Source organism: Alosa sapidissima, chromosome 6 (genome assembly GCF_018492685.1).
Source record: "Alosa sapidissima isolate fAloSap1 chromosome 6, fAloSap1.pri, whole genome shotgun sequence".
NCBI lineage: Eukaryota > Metazoa > Chordata > Actinopteri > Clupeiformes > Clupeidae > Alosa > Alosa sapidissima.
This window is the reverse complement of record NC_055962.1, coordinates 10,939,091-10,950,406: the sequence shown is the minus strand read 5'-3', so window position 1 is coordinate 10,950,406 and position 11,316 is coordinate 10,939,091. Positions and strand designations below refer to the sequence as shown.

The following is an 11,316-nucleotide window of genomic DNA, read 5'->3' as shown; positions in this document are numbered from 1 at the left end:
CCTTTGAAACAATCCACAATCTAGCAGGGAAATGATACACAGGAACAGAAATACAATGGCCCTCAATGGCCACCAAGCTAAACTGTGCCTTTCCCAACCCGCCACCCAACGTGAATAAAGTCATGGCACCACTCTATAGTGGGAAAGTCATTCTTTGGGTCCCCTGTCGCCATCGCTGGAGACCAACGGCCCCACTTGTGTAAGAGGGAGCAAAGGAAAAGAAAAGGTCACGTGTAAACAGGGCAAGGCCATTTTCCAAAGAGTTTTATCTCATCCTCTGCATCTTTGCCAGTGTGAGGATAACAGTAAGGTTTTTAAAAAAGCACACCCTATGCTCAGGTCTGGGAGAGAGTTCTCTATGTGTTCTAAATTGGAAATACTGCTCCCTACATAATGCTAGAGTTTACTTTCTCTCTGAAAACTCAACCCGATGGATCTTTGTTAGGCTCAAATCACTGACAAACACAGATCTAAATACATTTCCCTTATTCATTTAGCAGACTGTGTAGTGCTACTATCCAAAGTGACTTTCAGCACAGATATACATTCTTGTCAGTCTCCTGAGTGTTCTCCCTAGAATACAAGCCCATGATCTTTTCTTTTTAGTATATTTTTTGGGCTTTTTGCCTTTATTATGATAGGACAGTAAAGAGACTGACAGGAAGTGAGTGGAAGAGAGAGATGGGGTGGGATCGGGAGATGACCCAGGGGCAGACTCCAATCCAGGTCCCCCTGTGGGCACTTAAAGCTTGGACCCGAAAGTGTTATGGGTGCTGTAGCCAGTTGCGCCACAGCGATCCTGATCTTGATGCTAGCGTTAGCACCTTCCTCTAGACATAACAGCATGCCATCCACCCACCCACAGAAGAAGAAAAAGGACGTTTACTCTCCGTAACCCATGAGCCACTCCACTGCACTCACTCACAAGGACAAAATTAGAAGGTCTCCAATATCAGTTGTCAGGGGGCAGACAGCCCAACACCAGGAAAGGTCAAAGGGTAACGCTGACCACACTTACTACCTGTCCATCAGGCAGCCCTGACCAATAGCATGATGCTCGTTCAGACAGCACTCATCTATAATGCAGTGAGTGCTCACTCACTTCACAGATGTGAAGTGGTCAGAAAACAGGCCGGCCGAGTTGAGCTGAGATGGACCTTTATCATTTAACCTACATTTACATTCAGTCATTTGATGATGGATGCTTCTATCTAAAGTGACTTGTGAGAAGTAAGTTGACCTGCAGAGTGACATGGTCGATAACAGAGAAGACATGGAAAGGAAAGGGCAGTGAAAAGCGCAATTCAGTTTTGAACTTTTGAGTAGGACTAGTCTAGGGCTGTGTCTCAAACCACCTACTTGCATACTTTAAATACTTAGTATATAGTATATAGCGCAGATATTGGGACAATACTAACCATCGAAAAGTGGACACTGGCAGAAAGTAAGTACTGACGGAAGTATGTGATTTGAGACAGCCTAGGACTAGGATTAGGATCAGAATTAAGATTGCCTTTATTTGTTCCATATTTGGTTTCCAGCTACTGTGGGTGATGCTGCTGCTGCTCTGGTCATGTCGAGCCATCAGGAGTCATCTTATCAAAAGGCCTCTCCGCACAGCTGTCCTCCTCCACTCCTTGTTTTTAGAGGCAGAGTGGAGATAGCTGTTCATGGGGGGATTCACACACCTTTGTTGTCCCTCATTAAGGACCTAATGCATTCATCACCCCCCCGCACACACACACATCTGTCTTGCCCAAATCCCATTTCCTGTGGCTATTCAGCATGCCCAGCGACCTGAGGCTGAGGGGGGAGTGAGAGGGCCGCCACACGTTTCCCATGGCCTCCTCACCCCTCGGCTCTCCTCCGCCATTGTCGACTCATCTGTGCTTCACCGCCCCGGTGCGCGCCAGTTGTTCGCCATCCAAAACCCCAACCTACTAACCAACCGACCCGACCCCTGTTTTAATCTGCCGCCCCTCCCCCCAGAAAAGAAACAAAAACAAAAAAACAAAACAAACAACATCCCCCCCCCACTCAAACTCATCCCTCCTCTCTCCACTTGCCACATCACCTCCCCCGCTGGCCACCCCAAAAGCCCGGCCTAACACATCTCCCCTTTGATTGTCCAGCCTGACCGACCCTCCCCCTGACCGCCCCGCTCAAAACCACCTCCACCGCTTCTTTGGTGACAAATCTGTACGTTTGCTAAAACGCATTTGTCAGGGATTTCTCCTTGTGAAAGACGGCGAAGTGCGGTTCACCCATGGTGCCGATCAACTGTATAGTTTTGAACACACAGCAAATGTTAAAGAGTCCCCATCACAAGGCACCAAGTTGTGTAATTTGAGCAGTATTGCGAATGCGATCCTACAACAACTGAAGCCGTGTAGTCTGCACTACGCGCTATTAAGAGCAGTAGCCATTCGGGCAGCTGGAGTTCTCTCCCTTTCCCTCTGCCTCTCTCAGGCCCTGTTGCTTCAGCTGCCTTGTGGCTCACGGGACTCCAGCCGCTTGGAGCGCTGCTCGGCACGGGAGTCACTATGGGAGGCAGGAACAGGGTGGAATCTCATTATCAGGAGAAGGGGCTAATTAAATAGGGCCTAATCCACAGAGATGGTGGTGAGGTGTGTGTGAATGTGTGTGTGTGTGTGTGTGTGTGTGTGTGATTGAGAGAGAGAGAGTGCATTTGTATGAGCATCTGTCTATGCTAGTGTGCATAAATAAAAATATCTGTGTATGAATTGTTGCTCATCAAAAAGGAAGAAATACAACACAGCAGGAGAATGAAGCCTAAATTATACAACACTTAAAAATTACAAGTTTACTGAGGATGTAAAACGGCCGCTTAAGAAATGGGCTCAAACATCTTAAAACGCTCAAGTTGAATCTGGGGCATCTTTCAGACAGCAGCTACCGTCAAGAATGAGAACCAAATGGGGGGGGGGGAGATTTTAACAAGAAACACACAAGCCCTTCAGTTTCCTTTCCACATGGAAGCTACCTGAGAAAATTTCTAAGAATGCTAATGTTACCTTCTGTGATTCTAAACCAATTTTGTCATATTCAGCTGATTATTCCTCACAGTCCTCTACTCTAGCGGTCTTCTATGGGTAAACAAAAATGGTGTTGACATGGCATACAGTAATTCTGCTCTATTAGTGAAAAACAAGCCATAGTGGCTGGGACTGAGCCATAAAGCAATTCCATAAACACATGTTGGTTCAAAGGCACCAATGATTAAATATGAACTTTTCCTAAGAATTGTGGACTTAACCACAAGGTCATGCTTCCTGTACCAACAGGATCATAAGTCAAGTCAATTCAAGACACTTTTATTAATAAAAGAAGGATAGCACAGTCTAGCACATATTAGGTTCCTATTTACCTCGAACAGCATCACTGACGTCCAAACACACACCACCTGGAAACAAAAGCATCTGCTTGGCAGTGCCTCCCACTGCGACGGAATGTAAAAACCCTTCTGCCCATCTCGCTTTCTCTCTCTCTGTGGATGCTTGGCACGGGTGCCAACACAGCAGATTACCAGCGCGCAAGAAGTGAGAATAACACAGACAGGTCAGAGAAGGACAGAGAGAGGCTGTGTGTCCAGGTAGGGATTCACAGGGCCCAGACTCTGTGCGCGTGTGTGTGTGTGTGTGTGTGTGTGTGTGTGTGTGTGTGTGTGCACAGAGGGGGGCACAGGTGGCGAAGAAACGGGGTGGGCAGCCGAACAAAGCCTCTCTCTCCTGGAGACTCCAGCAGGGACGAGTGGGTGGCTGAGTGACTCACTGATGCGGATGCTACATGCCGCTGCTGCTGCGGCTGCAAAAATCATCCTCCCCTAGAGAATTCAGAGGACCAGCCACTCTCTCCATCTCACTAGAGGACAACACACACACCACACACACTCACACACACACACACACACACACACAGCGGTAGCAGCAGCAGCCCATGGCACACTCCATAGTTGAGCATGACAAGGACAGCAGCCTCCATTACATATTATGAAACAGAAGTTTTTTTTTCTTTTTTCATTAATCTTAAAGGGATTTGTAAGTAAATGTAGGTCCAGATTCTGGGATAATTAAGGGGTTGACCACTAGATGGGCTTCTACATTACGTAACTCTGATATAAAAAGGAAGGGAGGAACAGGGTTCCCATTCAAGTCAAATGTAAAATTCCATGATTTTTCCCTGACAAAAAATCTGAATTTCCATGACTTACTATATAGGTAATAAATAGTAATACATAGTATGAACACAGTTGGGCTACTCAAACAAGCAAAGCTAATAAGCAGATATACACCAATTCTGTGTGGAAATATATGTTGTATCAATGTATTTTGGTAAGTAAATGTTAAACTGCTATGACAAAATTCCCAAATAATCCATGACTTTGCCCCAAAAATGATGAAATTTCCTGACTTTCCATGTCTGGAATTAACCTGACTCTCGCCAGATGAATTTCGTTCTGCCTAGCTCCACTCATCCATCTGGGATCGCTCCATTGGAGAGGTGTTTCAGAAGGCTGGGCCTTATCAAAAATCCTTGCATAGGATTGGATAAGCCACTTTCATCTTTATTGACGTGCTACTTCAACCACTCACATCGAAGCCAGCCTGTGACGCTGATGACGCTTGCTTCCTCGATGCGAGCCGCAACACAGTCTCACAGTCGCTTCTCCGCTACGTCACATCTACTGTATGAAACTCCCGCCCTGCGTCCTGATGGGCTCTACCATAAAATCTCGTGCCGAAATCACTTCCAATGGAAGCAATCCCAGATGAATGTGAGTGGAGCTAGGCGGAATGAAATTCATCTGGCGAGAGTCAGGTAGAGGAAGTTTCCAAATTGCGGACACCCTAATATGTATGGCCAAATGTCCCTTGATCATCTTAAATAGGCCTAAATGAATATGAACATAAAAGCATATTGTGAGGATCTTTAACCCAGTACACTAATACAGTAAATACAGTGCCCCCCACCTCCCCCCAACAACCCCCATGCATTTTTTTGCACCTTATCATGAACTACCATAGTCATATATACCATTTTAAAGCTGAGAATCTCAAGAATCGATATATGTAAAGCTTTCCATGAATTAACATATATTTTGTGTGTAAAATATAAGTTTATCCTGATATATAACATATCAAATGCCCCCCTCCACCACCCCCCAAAGTTGCTGCGTTGATACTTTTTGTTCGAAGGTTTTTGTTCGTGAAACATACCAAAGAGACAAAAAAAGACGACACATGTCGAAGAACCCGAGGACATTGATGATCTGGAGGACATCGATGAAGGAGAAGAAAGCAATTTCTCGGAATGCGACTCCGAGGAGGAGCAGAACTTTTTAGCTGGGAAGGACCCTGATTTTGAGCTGTGAGTAGACTACTTATATCCATATACAGTTACAGATACAGTTTAGTTTGCTTTTGTAATGTTTAGTGCATAGTTTTTCATTTAGCTGAACATAATGTGTGTGTGTGTGTGTGTGTGTGTGAGAGAGAGTGAGTGATTTGTTTTTCTCCTGTAACAGTACATGGACATGGGTTCTGTTTTTTGTCCTAAACAATTTTGTTCAGTTATTTTTAGGCAGTTCTAGTGTGTGCATAAACATGTCTGTGGATCTTCAGTGTGCATAGGGGAGGGTGACACCCTTAGATAGTGTGACCTGGGGGAGGTGTGAACAGTGTTCTGGTACCTGGGGGGGAGGGGAGTTAGGTGAGAATGCAGTGTGGGTTTGTGTGTGTGTGTAAAAGAGAGTGCAGGGGTGACACACATTTATATAATTTGTATAAGTTGTTGGGAAGGGTTTTCATATACTTTTGTGGGTCTGAGTCTAACTTCCACCTGTACAATTGTTTCGGTGACAGCGATGAAGACTGGGCCCCGCCAAGCAAAAAAAACAAGAGCTGAGGATCCTGTGTCTGAGGAAGAGGAGCCGGTGGCCGAGACCAGTGGGACAAGAAGAGGAAAGGGTGCTGCAAGAAGCAGGGAGAGAGGCAGAGGAAGAGGGAGAGGCCAAGGCAGGGGAAGAGGGTGCTCCCACAGCAGACAGGAGAGCGGAGACGCAGAACCATGGCTTAGGACGGACATCCAGGACACCATACCACCACAGCCCACGTTTCGCCCTATGAGGACTCCTGGCCCCCAGCGTATCTCTGCACAGTACACAATATTAGAACTATTTTTACCTTTGTTTCATTTTATAATACAAATGTTCACTGCATTACCTTGTTTGTCCTTTTTTTCATGGAAATCTCAAAGGCGTAGGAGCAAAAGTAAGAGTTTCAGGTCAGATAATGCTTCTCTGGATTCATGGCACAGCCACTGCAAAGCACTCCAGGTACAAGCAACATGACACAGAGTGTAACCTTTCATTTGACACCAAGATCTTGGTTCTACATAAAGGGGTTCTTGTATAGGAAGTTTTTTGTCAGTATGTGTTTTGGGTAACCAAAGGTCCTTTTGGAGTCTCCAAAGCAAAACGCATGTGTATGCCCACACAAATATGGGTCCCACACAGTCATACTTCATCCTATAGGGGTCTACTTTGAGATACAGATTCACAAGACCTGGTAGTGGGCCTCAGTGGTGTTTTCAAGACAATACAAGTGACCAAGAGGGCAGAATGTGGTCATTTCTAGAGATGTACATAACCGCCTATAAGAAAAACTGTCATTTTACCCTTTGCCACTCTCTGATAGTTCATCACACAGTCAATCTATTGGTACCAAAAAATTCTACAAGGCCTTAGCTTTCCAAAGAGGTCAGGCACTTGATTATAAGTCAAAGTATGTGGCAACAGGGCCAACAGGGCGGTGTGCAATTTCGAGGAAAAACTCAAAATAGGGGGGTAAATGCTATAGTGTTGTGTTTCCTAACGGCATGCCGCCTTGCTCCATATACAGACTATAGTGCTTACTTGACCCTGTGAAGAATGCTTGCCTGGAAATAACACATCATCTGTTACCGCCATGACCTCTGACCCCTCTCTGAGTGCCAGCCCTCGACACTGGTCCAGACAACGTTATTTAGCCACACTGCATGTGTGTGTGTGTGTCATCTGTTGAAATCCTTTTTGGTGAAGCAACAGGGAAATGGCAATGCCACCGGTCCAACCATTGCTAGCATTGTTGGTTGCTAAATTTAGAAGTTTCACATTGATGTCAAGATAGCGTAGCTTTTCCTAATGTCAATAATGTTAGCGAATCCTTTCTTTCTTTTCCCAAAAAAATTAGAATAGCCAAGTATTTAAACAATTTTAAGCACCACCTTTTTGTTGCGATTGACTCACAATTCCATAATTCATTAACTTAAAAGATTATGTCTTTTATGTGATAAAGCTTTTTTTCTCTGACATTTTTGGGCAAAATTCCTACTTATTCTTGCCATACCTACTTCACGTGGAATCCATAATTTCCTACTTCACTGACTGACAGATGTTTTGGATTGCTCAACGCTGGGTTCATACTTTTGTTCAGCACAGCCTGCACTGGACTATAGCCAACTGTACATCTACACTCCTGCTATAGTCTCATACATCACTATACCAACTTCAAAGTAAAACATGTACAGGTAATTGGCTTTTTTTGCTTTAGGGCTTATTCCTCATTCATGTCAAAACAGACACCAATATGAACCATTAGCCTACTTGGGGTACGAACTTTTACGTAAGAGGAAGTCAAAGGCTGGTTCATCTTACAATGCAACCTACGCATCATCCCTCATCATGTTGACCCCTACAAAATCCCCATGAACAGCACCGGATGACAGTTATGATGCACGTCAGAAGAACTGACTGTACGATCAATTCCACGCATGCCACAGCCTGGCAGCGGATGCTGGTGACTCAGGGCCGGGTATAATGGAATGAGGAGAGGGCTTTGAGACTCGTTTCTAAATAATAGGAAGCACTACCAAACAACTCAAAGCACTTAAAAGCACAGATGGAAGGAGAACAATCAGCAAGGAAATGACTACAGGTGTTGTTGGGTGAAAACAAAGCCCTGGAATGTCTTTTGGGAAGAATACAAGGGGGGAAGAGAACAGACATAGAAATGACGCTATGACAGGAAATAGCCCAAGTTGAGCATGGGATGAAATGTGCATTACGCTACACTATTCCATGCCCCAGAAAAAAACCTGGTAAGGCTGACTATAACATTAGTTTCGTTATTACGCATCACGAACATAATAACCTTCATTCGTTCAACTCGCACAGTACTTGAAGAAATGAAGACTTCTAATCGGGAAAGAGCTGACTGGTTTATCGATATGCCATGCCCACATGAACAAATGTCATTACGTTCAATACCGCTTTTGGCTAAATATCGCTTACAGCTGCAGTGTAAACAAACATCTCGCGTTATGCTAATCGATGCCATTAAGATATATGACTTAAGACCTTTGTGCATAATACTAAAGGAAACCAAACGTTGCACTCATTAGAGTAGCCTAGCTAACGTTCGGCATCATACGGAAATGATTAAGAAGCTAACGTTGCTCTGTCGGGTCAGTTTAGGAGAGAGGAGGAGAAAACAAAATCCACGTAGAGGACAAAATATGCTTTTGCATTCTCGGCACATTGCACATTGTATTTTCCTTAGCAAATTTACTAATAAAAATGTACTGGCTTTAAATGCCACACGACTAATACATCCCCTCCATCGTTAAGATTTTGGCAAAGATAATGAAATATATTGCCAACCGTGTGCTGTCAATTTTTGGTTAGCTTGCTGGGAAGGTAAATGAGTAACCTAATGTAAAGCATGTGCTCATGACAGGCTATCTAGCTAGCTCAGAGGTTTCTCCTGTTGAAGCTAGTTATATTATCCGCTGTGTTCTTTCAGTTCAAATCTCCGACTAGCATGCACAGGCTAATCATCTTCGCCATTGTACATCACGCAATGTCTTGTTTTAACAAAAGCACAGGTTTATAAATTAAGCATATAACACAATGCTGCACAATGACAGCAATGGCAAAATGAATGGGGGTTGGGCTACTGGCAACTGAAATGTACGGTGCTTCCGCATTTGAACCAGATGATAACCTGAGAGCGAGCAATCCGACTCACCTGGCTATAGTGCACTCTGAAGGGTTTCAGATAATTGGAGTCGGTGCATGGAACCACCTGGAGATTATTTATCTGCTCCATAGCTCACAAATAGCTGCACACCGGTTTTTCCTGACCGCGGAGAGCACAGCCGCAGAATACAGTTGAGCACAAACATAGAGATGAGGCAAATGTCTACGGAAGCCGCGAAGTGCATAATAAAACGCTACAACCAAAGTCTCTATACATCGCTACACTTGCTCTTGATGGGTGCGTGAGAGACCAGCCTGTTACACATACACACACACACACAGCTGGAAAAGATTCCGAGAAAGGGTAACGCAATATGTATAGGAAAAAATGATTGACCGCTGACTGAATTAATGGAAAGGGGAAACAATAGGTTAGTAGGCTACTACAAGTTCGAGGAAATAGGCTAGTTTGTGCATAATATTCTATAGCCTATATTATCTTTAAGTAGGATATTAAATGACAGGAATATTTGACAAAATCCCCATTGCAAGCTGGTAGCCCATTAATGAGCAACTGTAAAATGTACTTCCCGCTCATGCGCCTTGGGCAACATGAGTCCCGCGCACGCCAGGCGCGCTCTTGGGTGTGTTCGGCTCGTGCGGTCCTAGTGTGGTTAGCCTTCAACCACCTTCCCGCCGAGTGTGTGACTGTGTTATTCTACCCACTTCATTTATCGGTGACGGCGGTGGTGGATTAGGCTTGTGTCTTAAATACACTAAGTATGAATCATGCAAATGTCTGGGATTACTATTTGATAGTCATCCATTACTCATGGATGGGACACACACCTGGCGTATCTGCTGTAGGCTATAGAAATAGGCCACCAGGGCTGTTGGGCCTTAGCTGCCCTTAGCAATGGATGAAAAATGATATTGGAGAAAGGGTAGGTCCACAATAAGGTAGTCCGCAATTAAAACAATGGTTGACTTATGCAATGAAGACCAATTAAATTGCTCAAGCAGACCTGACGGCCCTTGTTTAAGGGACGTTTTTACATTATTAAAATGTAGCCTATCATTGCCTACATTGAACCACAGAAATGCCAAATACTGAAATCCCTGTGCTTTAACAGACAACACACATTCAGCGACAACAGTAACTGTGTGTGTGTGTGTGGGGGGGGGGTATCCCGATATCCTGAAGCGTTCACTAATTATCATGGCTTCTCACTCACTTCTCCAAGTTTCTCGACTCAACTGGGTTGGGGATTTGCATGTGGTTTAAGTTGTCTGACTTCAAAAGACTCTTGAGCAACAATGCATCTGAGGTCTCTAAAGAGATTATTTCTGGGCAAAAAGCATTTTCCTCAGATTAAGATTTTTATCTTAAATTGTGTTAATTAAAATGGCAGAGTGAGAAGTGCACGATGACTGAACTAGTTCCATTCATTTTCAGTAGGCTATCATGGCTTCAGACAGATTGTGTGTGCCCATGACAGCATATGCAGACATTATAGGCTACCATCATCTTATAGGCTATCAATGCTGTTTCTCTCTCTCTCTCTCTCTCTCTCACACACACACACACACACACACACACACACACACACACACACACACACACACACCACACAGAGACAGACAGACAGACCTCAAACCTACATTCTCTCTCCCTCAGCGACAGGGAGACATACACTTTCTCCTCCTCTCCTAATAAACTTACTTAGCAGATAATGTTAATCTGATGGCCTCGGAGCCCTTCTCTGGAAAATGTACCGCAAAGAAGTGCCAGCTGGAGCCTAAACATGCGCTTTAAATGGAAGCCGGAGCCATTTTGTATATGATCTAATGGCCTTTGAGGCTGCAGGGGTTGATCCATGTGTGTGATGATCACTTTGGCTGTCTTATCTGACCATATGCCTGAGCTTAGCTACATATAAACCAGCTGGCTTGGATTACGCTCTCTTCCTTCCCTACATTCCCTCCGATAACACACTCTCCTGGCCAACATCCTCTCTCTGTTCTTGATGGTGATTGACACAGGTATGCCCTCTGCTCTGTTGTAGTGCCTTTAGTTCATAGCTGGAAAGAAGGAAAGTGATTTGCTGTATTTGTTGTTGTTGACAGGGGCTGTTCTTCTGCCCCTGTTCATCCAGAAAGTTCATCCAGAATATGTAGCGGTTGACGCACGCTGCTGCTCATGAAACAGGGATGAGAAAATAATTAATTCTGCTGTCACGGCAGACTGAGACACTCCGTGCTTTGCCCCTCGGAGAGAT

General features: G+C 44.5%; 1 protein-coding gene and 1 long non-coding RNA gene across 2 annotated transcripts in view; one reads left to right on the top strand and one right to left on the bottom strand.

The window, feature by feature from the left end:
- The window catches only part of nudt14 (nudix (nucleoside diphosphate linked moiety X)-type motif 14), a 34,328-nt gene extending 25,051 nt beyond the window's left edge, over positions 1-9,277 (bottom strand). The window contains exon 1 of the mRNA XM_042095645.1: positions 9,087-9,277. Within this exon, the coding sequence (XP_041951579.1) occupies positions 9,087-9,167 (81 nt within the window). The 5' untranslated portion in view covers positions 9,168-9,277. The remainder of the gene's footprint in view (positions 1-9,086) is intronic.
- On the top strand, positions 5,218-6,238 carry LOC121711809. The gene is made up of 2 exons (XR_006032448.1): positions 5,218-5,388; positions 5,883-6,238. It is a non-coding gene; the product is annotated as an uncharacterized LOC121711809 (long non-coding RNA).
- Positions 9,278-11,316: the final 2,039 nt, after the last annotated feature.